General features: G+C 42.7%; 1 protein-coding gene across 1 annotated transcript in view; it reads right to left on the bottom strand.

Annotated features, from left to right (window-relative positions):
- Positions 1 to 248: 248 nt before the first annotated feature.
- Positions 249 to 18,977, bottom strand: part of EEFSEC (eukaryotic elongation factor, selenocysteine-tRNA specific) — a 101,629-nt gene continuing 82,900 nt past the window's right edge. The window contains exon 7 of the mRNA XM_080350628.1: positions 249 to 1,444. Coding sequence (XP_080206754.1) covers positions 1,260 to 1,444 — 185 coding nt within the window. The 3' untranslated portion in view covers positions 249 to 1,259. The remainder of the gene's footprint in view (positions 1,445 to 18,977) is intronic.

The raw sequence follows: 18,977 nt of genomic DNA, 5'->3' as shown, positions 1-18,977 counted from the left end.
ATCATGTGAACATGATGGACTCGTGCCCATCAATGGATATTTGATTAATAACACTGAGTGTTATTAATAATATAACAATAACAGGATTATTAAGAATGAGTGTAGCAATTTATTTACTCCCATGTGCAACTAATGCACTTACATTATGCATGTGGTCACCTTCCACGGCTGGCTTCAGTGAATTTAACACCAACAAGCAGCAGATTTGTTCTTCAAAAGGCAGGAACTAACACTTTCCATGCTGCCAAGCCTGAGTCCAATTTCTGTGCCAGACTGGAGCTCTCGGACCTGTGGAATTATTGTTAAGTTTTCACATTAAGGTGTCCGATGCTTTGTAAGTAACATAGAAAGGATATTACCAGTGCTCACCTCTTTATAAGCCTGGGACACAAAATCGAGAGGAAGAACTAAAGCAGCCATGAAATCCCTATTAAGCAACAAATGGTTTCTAAAGCATCGTGGAGATGTTCATTTTACAAGGCTTATACTGCAATCTTCTATCATTATTTTAATGAAATAAAGCCCTTGGCTATTTCCAGGGGCAACTTGTTCTTTCACACACCAAAAACCTTTTGATTACAAAAAAATAAACCAGTTCTGGAGTCAGATTTGCTGCAGAACAGGCAGGAAATACAGACAAGCTATAGAAATGCCCCTGAAGATAGGTTCTGAATCTTCAGAACAGCAAACAGGACAATTAAGACTCTCAGTTATGCACATCATCATGTTTAATATGCAAAACATTTCTAGATAGAAATCATAGTTATAAAAAGCTCCATCCCCATCTCTCAGACAGCATCTCACATATTTGCAGCTGAAGGAACGTGAAACATCCATTTCAGGTTTCACCTTTTACATCGTGTGCTTTCTAGACCCCAATTTGCTGGGGGAACTGAACCAAGACTAATCAGCTTCACTTCGTGGGTCACGTGAAATTCACATTTTGACCAGATTTACATTAACAAACTTGGAAATCAAGAGAAACTTCCAAACAACTCTCCAGCAAACCAGCCCTGTTAGAACACACCCGGTGGGTGACGTTCTCCGAGAGGCCAGGGAGATTTAACACGGCAAAGATGGCAAAATAAGCAGATTCTAACAGAACAAAACCAGATTGCAGAGATTTTGAAAGGCAGCACATTGTCAGCAGGAGCTTCCAGGCTCTGTTGGTGACGATGGAACAGGTTTAATGCGTTCAGACAAAAACCAGGTTCCACCTGAGTTTATTTCAGAGTTTGGGCTTTCAGGTGCAATCGCTATCAGGATTGAATCATTTTCTTCTGTGTGTCAAAGACGTATCTTTTAAAGAGAAGAGAGATGGTAATAGGTTGGGCTGAATCGTTCTTGCTGTTTTCCTCCTCTTTGGTTGTATCTCCCTTCCCCGCCTTTGATTTCTTCTTGGAGGCAACAGTAAGAAGCGTCTTGGTCTCCGGCTTCAGCCCATCTGTAAAAAACAAGAGGATGCATGACAAACATGCTCAACATCACGGCAAAATTTGAAACAAGCCTCAGCAGATCATTCCTATTATTTACACACACCTCCCGAAATATATTTTTATAAATATTCTTAGTGATGAGAATACAAGTTATGAACAAAAAACAACTGGTAAACAGTAGAATTATATTCTGTCCTAAGAATCAGAAGGTTCTTGAATGTCTTCAGTTTGCTTCCCAGACCTGCTACAATCATACCGCCAAGGGTGGAACAAACTACACCATTTTGGGTTTGTTTACCGGGTTTTGTTGTTGTTTCTGCTAAACCACAGTATTTGTTAAGGGTTTCAACTGTCACCTTTTAGCGGAGCCAGAATTAGGCTGCACAGGATCTAATTTTAGTCTTTCTCCAGCCATTTGTGCCGAACAACAATATTTGCCCTTTTCTTCTTAAATAGCTACAGTTTGTTACACTTTTATATTTTCTTTTAACTTGACACATTGGTGATGTTTTAGATGAGAAATGCAACATAGCAAAGTCCAAAGAAATGCTGTAAAACAAGAGATGCGGCCCCTTGGAAGCTCACTGAGCGCCACCCCAACCCCTGCGACGCGGATCTCCGGCGTTTGGCCAAACTCAGTTCAGGTATTTTTAACCTGTGGTGTCACATAACCTTATCTCCAACACTTAATCGGCTTCCCTCCCCCTCGTATCGAAATTCAGCTGCGGATTCTCGTATCACGGCCCGACAAAAAGATCGAGACGCTTATGATTTCCTGGAGACAGGAGGTCTGCGGCTCCGGCACAGCCGCACCCATCGGGGGACGCGGCCCCAGAGACACCTTCTCGTCTTCCTCCCATGGGTCGCAAATTGTTCCCGGTGGCGGCACCGCCACCGTACGGCAACGGTGAAGGAAAGCCAGGGAAATGCCTGTTTGCTGTTTCATAACCGGGGTTATTAAGCAGCCCAAAGGCCCCACAGTGCGACTTTTGGAGATGGTCTGCTTAAAAAAAACCCTAATAAATAAGTAAAACTAATTAAAAACCCAAACACACACAACGAAAAACCCACATAGATGCACAACAAAACAAAAAACTCACACACCGCCAGCCCAACCTACACCCGCCCAACCCAACGTACACCGCCAACCCCAACCCAACCTACACCGCCCAAGCCAAGCCAACCTACACCACCCAGCCCAACATACACCACCAACCCCAGCCCCAACCTACACTGCACAGCCCCAACCCAACCTACACCGCCAACCCCAACCCAACCTACACCACCCAAGCCAACCTACATCACCAACCTCAACCCAACCTACACCGCCCAGCCCAACATACACCACCAACCCCAGCCCCAACCTACACCGCCCAGCCCCAACCCAACCTACACCGCCGCCCAAGCCAACCCAATCTACACTGCCAACCCCAAGCCAACCTACACCGCCCAGCCCAACGTACACCGCCAACCCCAACCCAACCCACACCGGCCCAAGCCAACCCAACCTACACCTGTCCAGCCCCAACCTACACCGCCCAACCAAACAACTAAACCAACCAACCAAAACAAACAAAAATAACAAAACCGAGCAAAAATAACAAAAACAAACAGAAAAAACCTAACAACAAAACAAACCCCCCCAAAAAACAAGAGCACAAGAGAGGTGAAAAGCAACACATGACGCATGTAACTCCATAAACTCCAGTTCACACTGAGGCCCAAGCAGGATCAACTTTGCAGAGCTCTGCAAGATGTTGGATTTCCCACCCAAGGCAGCAGCCATTTTCTCTTCACAGATGGCAGAACACACCAAAATAAGTAATGATTATTTCACTGGGAAAATAATCGAGATTGTTTTTTCTTGGCAGCTGAGAAGTCTGACAATGACTATCTTTGCACGTGTAAGGTTCAATTAATCAAAGTAGATAACATAGTGTGGCTTGACCACATATTTATTACGTGATTGTATTACATTGTATAGTTGTGTTCGATGCAGCCATTTCGAATTTTTTAATTGGATGCTTTCATATAAATCCCATTAATATCATTAGCCTTACAATCACTCAATCTTCGTTACGAAAAATCATTTATCATTACATGAAAAGCAGCTTATTTCCTATTTGGAAAGCCTGAGAACATCTTGGGTGTTGCCAGAAAATAAACAGCAACAGTTAAAACAGAAGGAAACAAAATAAAGACAGCAAAAAGAGCGATTTCACGCAGTCCTGCTCTCTACCTTTGCAGGATTTATTTTACATTGTATGTTTTCTGCTGTTTTGAGCTACCCAAGTGTCCCCAAACAGAGTTTCCACTGATTTCCTGGGAATACCATCTATTTTTTGCACAAAGAAGCATTTCGTTTTCCTTTCTACTTGGTTTCCCTTTCTGGGGCTTATCACAATCGCTAATGTTGCTGTTACTGGCACGTTACTGTTTAAGAAAGATGTTTAACTAAATCCTCTCAGAAAGACACGCTTTAAATTAATTAAAGCAAACAAATCCTAAAACACTTCTATTTATGTTCGTAGGCTTCGTGAGACTCTAATTTCCAAAAAAATGCTAATTGGCGGAAAGGAGGGAGGAAGGGAGGAGATGTGGCATTAAATTCACAGCCAAAATGTCCATTTTCACTCTTGCAGCCCCAAAGATGAAGTAAACCCAGCTTCAGAAACTTTCAGGGAGCTCTCAGAATACCCAAAGGATCCCAGACCCAGATTATCATCTATAGTGTTTAACCAAACAATCTCATTTTGAACACATTTTGAGGGAAAAAAAGGATACGCTGCACATGGAGCTGCACTGGGGAAAATGGATTTAGAACAGCAATCTCAGTCTGTCATTAACTTGCACATATGGAGAAGTAAAGTTGTACCTCACCTGCACCCCCAAACACCTATTTGGATTGAAATATAGTATATAATGGGTAAGAAGTGTACAGAGTGGTAGTTCCCAGCAGGATGATGAGGGACAGGCTGCTTGGGTAGCGTTAAATTCATAAGATATCGAAGTGAGCCGATTGGAGCCCACGGCACAGGGGTTGGGGGGCTGGAACGGCCCCCGTTCCACACCGGGGCCCGTTGTGGTTTTGGGCGCCGGTGCCGGGAGGTCTCGGGTCGTCGGGAGCGGCACAATCGGGGGTTCATCGACCTCCGCATGTTTCTCGCGTTACACACGACGCATACTTTACATTTCACAACACCGAGGAAACGAAGGGCGATATATCTGTCACCGAAGAAGACATCAGACCTTTAATAGCTGAAATGACGGGTATTTTTAGATGGAGGTCTAGTTTAACTTACTTACATTAAGGGTCTAATCTCTCCTGAACAATGGCTATGTTAGCTTGAATACATAGCAAGAAATCTGTTCCGTTAATTAAGTGCTGCCTGTACGACTCGGATTTGTAGCAAATGTTAATAGATTTTTTTTTCCCTTCGTCTGTTGGACAATTACTTTATTTTGCCAAGTTGCTAATGGATTACAGTGAAAAGGACGGTGTGTTCAAAAAAAGACGTTAAATTCAAAGTTCTAAGAAATGCCTTGCATACAGCAGTGGGAAATACCTGTATATTAATGTTATTAATGGACAGTCCTCAGAGGCACGTAAGATATTTGAAAGCTTAGCAAATTCATTCCCATCCATCATAACCGTGTCTGTAACAAGAAGTGCCCAGATAGGTCTTATGTAAAAGGTACTTGCAGCATCAGCTAACCCAGGTTAGATGTGAAAATCCAGCTGTAAAATAGTTTAATCCACTTCATTATTTCAGTTTCAACTACTGTTAATAACTAACATATAAGAATACACACTATTAGCATAATATCCTTTGTCTCGCCAAGGATTTAATTCAAACTGGGCCATTTATAAGTGCAAAAAAGTAAAGGGAGAATTTTCAAATTTAAATGAAAAGCGATACCTCATCAGGAAAAATACCTTCCAAGTCTAAGTGCAGGTTCACATGCACAAAATAAAGGATAAACACAATATTTTAGCCAATTTTCCCCAAAAAAGCCACCAGCTGCTTCCTGACTTGCAGTAGTTCAATGCATTGCAGCCTGGAGCTTCACAATTACACAAAGCATAAGTGTCCAATACCAGCACATTTTACTTTTGCTTTGTTTTCATTATTGCTGCTTCAACCAGGAGGAGGACGAAGGCTGATACAATATCTGCTCTTCCAACTAATCCAACGTCAGGGGGACAGAGCACCGCTCTGCTTTTTCCCCATAGACATTTTTATTCCAACTGTTACCTGTCACCACCTGCTATTCTGCCCTTCATGACTTTTCAATCTCTAATCCAACTTCATTTTTCACATTTCCCCGTCTCCACATTTTTATTTCCTATTTCCACGGATCTTTTCAATAATTAGGAATCGTCCTGTCTCTCGCAAAGCTACCGACACATTGAGTTTGAATGGAAGAGTTTCAAGACTGAATGCCAGACGCAGTTTAGATGCGAATCAAGATACTACGGCATCTCCTTGTAGCACGGCCAGGGACGGGAGTCATTTTAAAGCAACTGATAAACACATCATTGAAAACAGGTGTAATAATATAGGTGCAGGGCAGGTTTCCAGCACAGCCAAGAGAACAACTCCTTTTGCTGAACTTCAACAACTCCCTTCTCGCATGCACACGTGTAAAAAAAGTCGACTGGTAACTATCCCAAGTAGCGCTGATGAACGTGGAGGTGTTTGCATAAATGATTACACAGTTTTCTTACGGCATTAAAAAGTGTTACGGAGGGAATCAAGCTAAAAGATTTCAGGTCTACTGATTCATAAGAACTTTGCTGTCGGGTAGAAATTAGAAGTTCATCCTACCAATAGCAGCAGCTGTATTACACCGGCCACCTGCAGCGGTACCTGCCGCGCTTCGGCAGCAAAGCGCTGGCTCGGGGTTCTTATCACTGTCTTAGGACAAAACACATTAAGGCTACACCAGCAGCTCTTGCTGCAATAGAAAATATTCCTCTTTGCACTTGATATCAAGAAATTCCTGGACTATTCTTCACCTGCTATTATCTCCAAGCCTCCTATTCCATTCGGGAATTTCTGAGCAGAGATTCAGTGGGATCCTGAGCTTGGATTTTCCCTCCTCTAAACAAAATATCCTGTTCACTTGCTCTGAATGCTGCAGGTAGAGGACTCAACCACCTGAAATTGCTTGTTTCCTGTTAACGCTCAAATGTTAAAAATGGACTGAACATCAGAAAACAACTTACCATAGCACAGTTGATATACTGGAAATAATTTTTATCCGAGGCAAACGTGATCTTTTAATATGACAAGCGAGAAGAGGGATGAGACCCATGGCCTGAGCTGACCAGGCCCTGGATCAGGGAGGAATTCTCTGGTCAATATTTCAACACCTACCAGTCTTCCTAGGGCAAAGATTTAAGCACAGTGTACCTGTGGGAGCCAATCTACTCTGCTCCCATCACCATGACCACAAGCATAATGTGATTACCCAGACAATTTCAGTGGAATAGTTGATGAGAGATCCACTCAAGAAACAAGGGATACTCCTTTCCTCGTGACCCTCAGGATTCAAACTTCAATTACTTTCACAGATCAGGCGATGATTTTTACTTACGTAAATCCCTTCACAATTCTCCAGTAATTCTATTCTGAATTCACACCACCTTTTCCAGCTGGTACAAGATCTGCTCTTACCACCTCGCTTGGCTTGTGAGGGTTGAAGTTGTCCAAGGAGGGCAATTGACCTCCATGGGGACTGGAAAGCAGACTCTGCCCTTCCAAATAAGAATCACACTAATGCCTTGGTGTGGCATTTGGGATCTACACAAAATAGCCACAACTCATTGCTTGACGACAGAGAGCAGAAAAAAACTTCTTAAAGCCACTTTTGAGCAGAACTAGACTGTCCCCCATCCTGACCAAACACCAGCAGAGGAATTGCCACAGTCCCAGCTTGGGAGATTCTGTTTGGAAATCCTTAACTACTAAAACGTTTTCTCATAAACTGGGGAACGGCTGCCCCAGACCACAGCATGGAAGGCGGCGGTTCAGCAATGAACTGAATTGAGTCTTGTGTATCCATTTGTTAAGTTTATAAAGGCTTTTGGACTGAAAGCCATCGCTACAAGAGGTGGCACTGCTGGAAATAACGTGGATTTCATTACGGGCTCCTATTTAGCAGGGAAAGGGCTGCTCCTTCTTGATGAGGAAGACAGAAGCTGTTTTAATTCAAGAGGCTGACCTGGGTGAAGTTCAGGCCAAGGCTGGACTTGGAAAACTCTCACATCAAGCCGGACACGACCCTTTCAAGCTCGGTGCCAATTCCACACAATGGCTTGAACCGCGCTCTCCGGCAGCCCTTAAAGGCACATTTTGTATCTTGGCTTTTGCTGCAAGCAATCAAGCAAGAATGCAAGAAAACAAAACTGTTTCCCAAGCACTGTTTGCTGGTGCCATAATTAATATAATCAAACAATTCCACAAATTGCTTCCAATTGCTGGCGTCACTTTCATGTGCAGAGCCAGACTTTCAAAGAAGGGCCCTTCTTGTCCTCCATCCTCACACTGGTAACCCTCGCTTCACACAATAGTAAACAAGACCTCGCTAAATACTATAGGGTAATTTGTACTGTAATAGGTCCCCAAGGCACCATGGACACAATTTGAAATGCCATCTAATTTTTCTTTTTAATTAAAAAAGCAGTTACTATATTTAAACAACAACACAAAAAAGTTCAGAGGGGACAGACCGGAGTTTCCCACAGCTCCCTGGGAGTTTTCTCAAGGTCAGGAAGAGTTTTATAGGCTCAATTGGTACACATTTTTTTCTTTAATTAGTCTGCCATACCCTCTGCATGAAGTCAGCGTCTTGATTTTTAGTCTGATATTTTTCATATTGCTACACAGAGCACAGACTGCAGGACCGCACTGTATCTATTGGCGCTACCGTGTGGTTATCGATGCCAGATTTTCCTGTAGGTGCCTTGCTGGCCCCTAAACCTGTCACCTGCACCAACAACACCCAACACATGGCATTGAGAATGTGCCATTCATTTTGTTTAATACTCCTCAATTTCCAGCAAGATGATCAGGATATATCATCCAACATAACTACCGCGTTTTAATCTTTTTTTTTTGGCAACGATATCATGTAATAATTGAACATCAGACACAAATGGGCCACTGTCATCTTAAGCCATGGAGAGGGATGGATTTCCGCACTCGACAAATCCCCACGGCGTATCACACCATCGCTCTGCAAACACCTCGTTATTTAAGTAGCTGACAAACGCGCACACACTTCAGAAGGATATTTGCGGTTCCCACAGTGGGTTTTCCAAAGCGCACCCTAACCCAACACACCCGTCACCCCAAATAACAACCTCATTTCTTGGCTGGCTGGCCACGCTGCAGCAGAAGTAAGTTGAAATACCAACCTTGACTTTGTTTTATAGGCCAACATACATCTCAAGCTGCCGTTACCTTTTGTGCCAGCACCATTCGTTGGCTGAGCCCTCCCAAGACAAACCCTCCTACAGGTGATGACTTTATACTTTGCTCTCCTGGAACACAACTCGGACTTGTACAATCCACGTAATTGTTTGTTTCTGTACACCAGAGATCAGCTTGAACCCGGTTCCATGGGAGACTCCAGCGCCCCATGATTACCAGGTCTGGGCTACACAAATTAAGTGCACATACAATCCGATGGATCCGCTTGCAGAGCTACAAGATGATCACCAAGGTCATCTTTTTGGCCTCAAATCCAACACTGTCTCATTAGCCTAAAGGAAAAGATTTCCAAATTAATTTCTGTGTGGGCAGAAGGGAGAGAAGGAAAGAAACATGCAGACATAATCAACATGACGAGTAAAATTGAGGAGAGTCTATGACGACTGTTGTACAACACAAGTTTTCCCCAGTTTTACTGCTGAGGTGGGTCCTTGCTGATCCGATCCTCAAATCAAGAGGAACAAAATCACCAAAATGACCCAAAGGGTACAGTGAGGTATGGAAAAATAGATCCAGGAACCACAAAGCACAGGAGCCTTCATAATTTTAAAGCCTGTTGAGTATTTCCTTGGGATTAAATTTATATCCAGTGAGTGGGTTTTCAGCCCAGAGCCACTCGGTGTAGGCCAGAAAATACTTCTGGTTATGTTTTTGTTAGCGCCCCAGTACCTATCAAATAGTAAATAAACAAAACCAACAATTCCTTATGGTCTGTGCACTAAGGCGAGAAGAAAACTGAAAACGTGTCTCAAATTCAACACAAGGGACTAAGATTTCATCAGTCTAGCGGAAAGGCAACTACAATGAAACCAGTGCCCACGCACCGTCTCTCTCACGGCGGCCTTTCAGAAACACATATAACGCGGAAAATAGTTCAGGTTTGCAGATCTGACACAGAATCAAAGGCAATTTATTACAAAGCAGCTTCAAATCCAAGCGCAGGATCCATGGGCCCATCTCTAATCCTCCCATCGCGCCCAAGACTCTCAATGGCGCCGCACAGGCCAGTTAAGCTGGACTAACTCCGCTGGTCCGGAGTTGGGCGATATTCATCTTCCCCTGGGCCGTCTTTAGAAAGCAATCCTCAACAATGGGACTTCAGAATAAAAAATAAAACATTGCCATTTTTCTTCTTTTTAAAACTTCTAGGCCTTTAATGCGATTAGAAAGGGGAGGGGGAGCGGATAGCAGCTTCTTCTTTTTTATGTTACGTATATTGTGTGTAAACAAATATGCAATTTGCTTTAAAAAGATAAGGTGATTAAATTTTTATCGGGCTTGTACTCTGTTGTCACCACAACAAAGAGAATTAGGAGGAGGAAAGAAAGGCCTTTTTATTTGAATTATGCTCTTACCAGAGGTTCTCTCCAGCACAGCTGTAAAGCCACTCAATGTTCTCCAAACAGGCCCTTTGATTGCATTTTATTCAACTTGTTTGCATTTGGAGCAATCGAAAGGAAAAGAACGCTCCACATTTTGATGTCTTAATGTTCCTTAATACCTTCTTTAATTTATATTAAGCTTCTTAACTAGGGTGATGAATTCTTCAAAAACAATAAAGACCTAGTGCAGAAATCTTTCACGCACCATGAAAATTGAAATTATAATGTATTCATGGCTGCTTTTTTTTTTGGTTATAAAAAAACCCACATTATTTAGAAGAAAGATTTAAAGCACACACAAAAAAAATCCTGAAGTTGTACGAAAATTACTGGATCCACAGAAAGAGACGCAAGTTCAAACTAATTATTACAAGGGAAGTAAAATCTTGTAGGAGGTGGAGGCAAAGAAACAGTAGTAGAATGCTGGGTTGCTATGAAGCTTTTAATAACCTATAAATTCCTTCCCCGTGCTTTTCCACAAAAGGAGCCTGTATATCTTTATAATTTTGTTTTCTCAAGATAAATTCAAATGTTTATCAGTTCTTTCTCTTTTATTCTTAATTTACTTCTTCCCTAAAAACAGCTCTTCGGGTGCACAGTCCCACAGTGTGTTCCCCTCCCAATGCCTTCTCAGTCTGCCAAGAGCAGCAGCACCCATGGAAAGTGGGGAACACCAAAAGTGGGGAACACCAACACCTACAGATGCAGCAGTTTCATATGTTCCTGGGGAGGTTCCCAGGTGGATCTCGGTCAAACGGGAACAGCAAGGGTCGCAACATAAAAAGTCCAGAAGAAGCCAACCGAGGGACACGGCCGGACGGGTTTGTTCTTGCAGGCACTGCGTGTTTTCTAGTTGTAGCTACAGGATGCTCGGTCTCGTTAAGCTTCAAACACTAATTATCTGGCCAATGGAATATAAAAACCCTCACTCTAAACTATTTCACTGCTCTTAAAAATCCCTTCTGCAAAACGTGAACACAGCTTGCAGTCAAAGTCCATGATGGCACAAACCAGCCTTAGCAACAAACATCCAAAAGAGCATGTTCCTGCTTTGCTTCCCTATTTGTCTGCTATTTTACCTTTTTAACTTAAATTCATGTTCCAATGCAACATCTTTAATTCTCAGCAATACATATTGCATGTGCGTAGTGACAAACACCTCACCTTGCTCCCCCATTTTCGTCTGCAAACAAAGGGTGGAACAGAAACCAGCCTGAACGGCTGCAAATTCTTCTCTCAACACCGACAGCTCCGCAACAGGGACCGGGCACGGGGGTGTTACAGTAACGAGCTTCCTAAACGAATCCTAAACCACGCTGAATCATTTCAAGTATCCTCGAAATAATGCATTTGAAAAACAACGTATATTTTCATGCGGAATGATAATTTTCTGTTGACTGCCCACCTACCTTCCCCAAGTCACATTTTTAAGCAAATACCAGGAAAGCTCAAAACTACATGACAAAGCCCGCTGTATGTGTATAAAACAGCTCGCTTGGCTGTACCAGCAATCGACCAGCCACAATAATTAAAACAATTTACAAGGTTCATATGCTGCATTTACCGTAGAGGAAAACAATGCTGATCTTAATCTAATCCCCACGTACCGCAGTGAAACCTTGAGCAGGGTCACAGCACACGAGCAGAAGCACCAAATCCGAAGAGTTTAAGAGCAAACACGGATCACTCCGGCAATACCAATAAACCTCAACACTGAGAAATTACAGTTATTCAAGCACAATAATTATAACAGGTAACACTTACTTTATCCCACCTATTAGAGCTTTTATCTACATTTTTTTAAGGGAGTAAGTACAAAATTCACACATCCAAACCAGTATTTAGGTACATAACCAGTGAGAAGCCTTAACTGTTGTAGCCATGAAAGCTTGTGCCTTTAAGCACAAATGATTCATGAATTTTAATTCGTTTTAAATGTTGAAAAATCCCTTCCAAGTAAATGGAGTCAACAAGCCAGCAAAGGATGAAGACACGTATCTGGTTTTTATTTAAAAACGAAAAAGCTCAAGTCTATACGTTTCTTAGTCACCCACAAATCCTTTGCAAATACTTTGCAATAACTAAGTTTCCTGCATTTCTTTTAATCAAGACACTGTGCTTCTCCCCATCCAGCACATGCTGTTTGAACAGCATTGAGCCTTCACTGATTCTTTTCTGTATTATTTAACTATTACTATCTTAAAATGGTTTTATAGAAATAAATCAGCCAATGATTTGGGAATTTGGGAAAGATTTGCAGAACGGGACTCTTTCTGTAAGCTGCTTCAACATCATTCATTTCAAAAATGCAAAGTCTTTAGCCCACCCTCCAAATAAAAACATTTGAAATTCATAAAATTAATATATTTTTAAAGGCATAACTTATTTCCTGTCTCTGCACCAAGAGTTTCAGTTCAAACTCTTCACGTTTTTTCTCAATAACCACAAAGATCAGGAATAAACCTTTGAATCCAAAGTTAATGTTTTCTCATCATTACTTTACAGGACTTCGGTTCCAAATAAACAGCAACACTGGCAAAGTTGAGCCCAGTGAAACATTTATAAAGGGGCAAGTCCACTAAGTCAGGCTTTAAATAAGACCGCGCGACTTGCAGGGATCCCATGACACAGACCCAGCACGTATTAATAACTTAAAGCCTCTATCCGTGCCACCGCGATACTTCCATTTTTCTAGGCAAGCACCCAAGGGCTGGGTTTCCTTCCTCATTACACTCTTCCTGGGCACAGATTGTTCTAAAATCCAGGCAATTATATGCCAGAAAACACAGGTACAGTCCCTGTGCACGGGAACCAGACCATGTTTAAGGCTAAAGGAGATGAACTTTCCTGAGCCACCCCCCAAAAAGACTCTCTCTTCATCTCTCTGAAATTTCCAGGTGCTGATATAGCTTGGAAATAAGATGTAGGCAAAGCAACGATGCTCAGATGTAGAAATTAATTACAAACATCCTGATGTCAGTCGGCTGAACAAGAACACGTTACAGCAACCTGAATGATGGTTCAAAATTAGTATTTCAGGGTGTTACGACAGCCGACCCAGCACCGGGGACCGAGGACCTGGGTTGAAGAGTCACCGCACATTCCAAAACACCAATTTGACTCGCGTTGCAAAAAATCCAACCCCCACAAATAAATGCAGCGTTTCTAGGGAGCGCAGTAAGAGTGGAATTGGAGGAGAGGAAAATTAGATGAGAGAAGATGTAATATAACCAGCCAAAACACACTAACAAGTTAAAAATAAATTAGCCCTGTTACCAAAACCACAAAGGCAGCATCTTGTGTGACGACTGGTGATTTCTTTCCGTTTGGGCTCTAGGACGGTCCATTAGAGTTCTCACATCTCAAGATTTATTTTTCTTGACAAATAATTGTTAAACATTTGCCTTGTACCAATGTATCAGTGTTTATGAGATCCTAACTTACCCAAAGACAACACAGGCCTACCAACCTAAATGACTTGTGAGTGACCCTACCAAAGGATGGAATATCTTTTGCCCAGCGATTTTTGGAGGCAGGGGGAGGAATAAAAGCCAGACAAATTCACACTCAAATGACATTTTCTCTGAAACCTCTTCTACATCTTCCCCCGAGCTCCCGCTGTTCACATTGCGATGCTGCTCCAGTCAACTCCGCGCTTCCCGGCGTCTCCAAAGACATCCAATAAAAGGAAACAGAGTGTCCCTTCCAATACCCATCTGTGCCTGTGTTCTCTGCTCAGACCCCTGCCCCAGGGGTTTAACTCCCCCCATCCTCTCTCTCTCGTCAGCCTCAGTGGTCCTGATGTCTCCACTTACTGCTCAGGGCAGAGCTGATCAACTGCAGGTTCTGTGACGGCAACCAAGCGGCCGCTCGCAGTCCCGACAGCTGGTCCTGATTTTGCAGCAGGATCGTGTGGTTCAAACCCTCCCTTACGAGGAGGGAGAAAACAACAAGAAAAACAAACCCGAAGAAAAGGGAAGGACTGGGGAAGCACCATGGATAAAGGACACAGCCCCAGCCGATAACCATTTTGCCAGTAACATAGAGATTATCGCACCATGTTAAGTCAAGCCTAAGTTCTATCTTATCCAGGTTCCTTCCTTACCAGCAGACACCGGAGGAGGAGGAAACCTGCCATGAACCACTATATTAGGTCGTGTTGTCCTTTGAAAGATCCGCAGACAGCAGCGGGGTGCAGATATAACACGGGTACCGCGAGGACACGCATCCCGGGGCAGGTAAAGCATCAGCTCTGGCCCCACTTAAGACCTTCCAGCCTTGAAAATGGAAGCAGCAGCATTCCCTCCTCCCGCATCTTGATGACAAGGGAACTCATAAGAGTGTTTGTTTTACATGCAGTTCATTGAGGCTACGGGATCTATAGAAAGCTTACGTTAACATTTACACTGCTAAAATTAAAGCTCTAGTGAAAACGCTGAGGCGAAAGAAAAGTCTTTACAAAAATCTACCAGATGCACTCCCAAATACATTTAAACAATAAGTGTTATCACAATTTTTCTCAGGAAAAGCCATCCTTTTATCCATTGGAAGAAATACGGGATACTATGGGGAAGATAAGAGCCTGACGCTTTGGAAGGATCCCAGGTGGTTTACCCAAGAGACACGTGGGTGGTTCGAATGAAGCAGCATCTTCAATTTGTTCTCCAAGGAAAAAGATCCTGGGCAATAAGCACATCGAGATCATTTCTGTCAGAAGCCAGAAGTACGTAGCAATTACTTTTAGGGTTTTATTTCATATTTATGTGCATCATCTTCAACCTAACCATGTTTTATTCAAAAAGATGGCAGGCATTAACACCAACTTGCAACTCCAAAGTGCACTTTGAGTGAATGTTATTGGAACAAAACAGAAAAAAAGGCCTTAACATCAGAAGAGCCTCTCGGTTGGCTGTGCTGACTTCTAATGGAGGTTGGTTTGTGCTCTGCAATCTCAAATTATAATGGACAGACCACTCTATTCCCACCTTTTATTCAAGCCCTATTTTACTACTCCAAATATATACTACCTAAATTTGTATACTCTTTAACAGTAGTTAATCTTCAATTAAAATACCTAGAGCAGAAACTAAGATAACTGGTTTAAAAGGTAAAAGCTTATTGACAAAAATGTATTCTTCATATTGCCTTTTTTTTTTTAATTCTGCATATTAAAAATGTCATTTTTATGACTTGAAAAAAAAAAATCTTCAGGAATAATGAAGGCTAACAAAAGACTGAAGAGCAGTAATTTAAAAAGCTCCATATGTAGCATCCTGATTACTGTATCAGTCCCATTTCCATAACGAAGGGAGAAGTCGCCAAACCGCTGCCTGTCCTTTCTGGTGACAAGGGAAGGGCAAAGAGGACGCAGCGTTTGAAGCATCATCCTCCAGGCTCATGGGGAAGAACGAGAAGTCTCTGGCTTCACAATATGTGGGTGTCAGTGTCCGGTGCTCTTCTGGAATCTGGTAACCCCGGCTCCGGTGGTCCCTGCACATGTCCTTAATTTGCAAGGAGCTGGGTTCAAAAGTTTATCCTCACTTTTTGACCTGCAAAGGTTTCTGCGTGTCGTACCACGCGGCTGGAGATGCGCACGGCCATGCGGGGTTTACGTGCACAGTTTTGCACACAGAACATATTGCGTATTTTTAAATAGCAAAACGTTATCCGGTAACACATCAGCGATGTGCACTGTGAGCATTCAGCCAAACGAGCCAGCCTGCGTTTTAACATCCAGTAAACTTCTGGATATTTACGGCGTAACTTCTAAAGGACACATAATGAAATAATTTAACTACAACAGCACCTACGCAGATAGAATAGAAAGCGCAACCACCAAACCTGCAAGCTGGACCAGATTAATGCCATTAACACATCTACCACAGGTACGCCTACATAATAGATACAACAAACAGAGAATTATCTTCATATTTAGTGTTTTTCAACACAAACAGCGAGCTAAACAAGCCGGTGAGTCGGAGGGGAAAGAGGCAGAGAAACTAAAGAGCCCAAGGAGGCTGGAACCTCTGAGCACAGCTTAATACCAGCAGCAAAAAGTACAACCACATTCCAGTGGGGTGGGCAGAACTCAGAATTAACATCTTCTACAGTCAACATGTGAGTATTTTCTTCAATTGCCCTAAAGCGCTTTCCCCTTGCAGGCAGAAATCCCTGATCTTAGCATAAAGCATCTATTTTTCAACCATTTTAGGGCTCGGCCGCAGGTTAGTGCCCATCAGCTGAGCTCAGAACCGCAAATCTCAGCACATCAGAACATCCTCCTCGGGGTGGGAAGGGAGATCCGGGGTTAGGAATTTGTACCACATTTGCGACGTGTTCGAACGTTCAGCTGCTATCGCCGAGGTACCAAACAGCAACTCATTAATCCACGGAAACGTGACAGTCGAGTTGAGCACAACAGTTTTCTCGGCACTTGTGCTATTTTGAAATCTTGAATCAATTGTTTACAGAAGCTCTTCACTTGTGTTCACAGCACTAAGTGCTCCACATACCAGCGAACCTTTAATAATTCCTAATGCGCAGCGTGTACCAAACAGCGGGTTGTTTTATTTAAACGATAAAAACCAGCACACAAAGTGGATAAATAGTTCGTGATGAGTGGGAAACACAAATTTTTCAAACAGAACAAGCACTTTGTGTTTGTTGATAAAGTTGTAACTCTCAGCCTGAATTACACAACAGTAACTCTATTACAAACCAGTTCCAAACACAACAGGGGGGGGAAAACGCTTTGTATGCGACACAAATCAAGGAAAGTATGTAGGCATAATGGCATAGAAAAGTTATTTAACAGAAGAGCTCATACATCAGCAACTGAAACTGCGAATTAAAACATAAGATGGTGCCTCGGGGGGAACTCGGAGCACAAAGACACCACAGACTGCAAGTCTATGGGGACCAGACGACTCGACCAATGCCAAAAAATGCAAGTCTCCCTTCAAAAGTTCCAGGGACACAAAGGAAAAAGTGAATGTTCAGGGCCATTGTGCGTCGCAAACCGGCTCGTGACCTAAAAACCTCCCCAGCTTTCCAGGGAAATTTCCGGATTTCAACGGAAACGTTTTATGTGTCGCGTTTGCTGCTGATCTGAGCCCCTGAATGGGGAAAATGAGGGGAAAAATCCGCTGAGAAAATTAAATTGTGCTTTCATTAAGACAGTCATCACTATACCCAGCGCAACAGTCAATGGAAATGCTTCCCATTTTAGTTTCAGTACCGTAGTACCCAACTACTTCTAAAAAAAGAGACAAAATAATAAGTAATAATTGTAATGTATTACTAACACAAAGAAAATAACATTCCTTGAGCAATAAAGGCACAATGAGGGAAGAACAGGCTCTTCTACGGGGCTGACAGCCCCACGGCTGCTGCTGCGCGTCGCACGGTGATGCTCTCCTAAGTAAACTGGGTTCTACTTGTTTCACGAGCATAAATCGGGACTAAATCTAGACATTCAATGGTTGAAACGAGGATACAATTGAACCGGTAACTACTTCTCAGAGCAAAGATGACTGAGGAACAAGTGCTGCCTTACTTAGCCCAAAACTGTAACGCAACTTGTGAGCAAGTTATTACAGCCCTAATAGACACTTGGATTGGAAATTAAGGAACCCAAGCCTGGGCAGTTTTGCTTGTTTGGCTTCTAGCAGTTCACAATATTGTTTAGTCTCAGCTTCCCAACTTACAAAATGGGGTTAATGACGCTACAGTTCTTTACACAGCATCTCAAAATACACAGCCCTTTTTTAATCTGAAGAAAAGCTGCATATTATATATTGAGTTTACAAATTGTCACCGTTGATGCGGCAGCCTGTTCCTTTTCATTGCCCGCTCAAACAAATGCACTGCGGGCTGAAGATCTTGATTTATTTCCGATTTCACACATTCTTTAAAAAGGCTTTTTGCGGAGATGTAATTCACGAGTTTAACGTTTCATCAAACGTGCTTTTGTTAAGCGCGGTCGAGCGGGCACATTACTCAGGGTCATAAACTCTTAAGTCAAATCGCAGGCAACTGAGCGGCTCCCGTCCCTTCCGACGGCCTCCGCGCCTGCCACAGAAGGCTAATTATTTCACAACAAAACTTGAGAAGTGTACTTTTTCCCCTAAAGCCATATTTGTTCATTGTTTCACTGTTGCTGCCTCCGGAGTGTGAATTCACGTCTGCAGTTCATATTTTTCCCATCGGAACCACAGCCAGGCAGTAACGGGAGGATCCGCACCGCAAAACGGCAGGGAAAAGGACTTCAAATGGCCACTATCCATCACACTTACGTAATGAATATAGCAATAAAATTCACGTATGAACGTATAAAATCGCACCAGAATGATGCCAGACAAGAACTTTGAGACGCAGCCATGGCCAGGGCTCAAAATTCTGCAAAAAACTGGGACTTAATTGTGTCCCCTGCACTCAGACTGGGGCGAGTTATTCAAACATCTAAGCTGTTCGAATTAATTCTTACACTCAACATATTGCTTTTGTCACTCTTATGGTTTTTTTCCTTTGATTATCAATGTAACATTTGCAGAAAAAACAGTCCTGCAATAGCAGTTTCCCCATATAAGTAAAATATTAGATGGTTATGAGGAGTGAGGATCTAGATGTCTAGAAAGCCGTGATTATTGTATCAGTGCCAT

Source organism: Nesoenas mayeri, assembly GCF_963082525.1.
Source record: "Nesoenas mayeri genome assembly, chromosome: 10".
Taxonomy (NCBI): Eukaryota; Metazoa; Chordata; class Aves; order Columbiformes; family Columbidae; genus Nesoenas; species Nesoenas mayeri.
The sequence above is the reverse complement of the archived record's forward strand: the minus strand, read 5'-3'. Positions and strand labels throughout refer to the sequence as shown.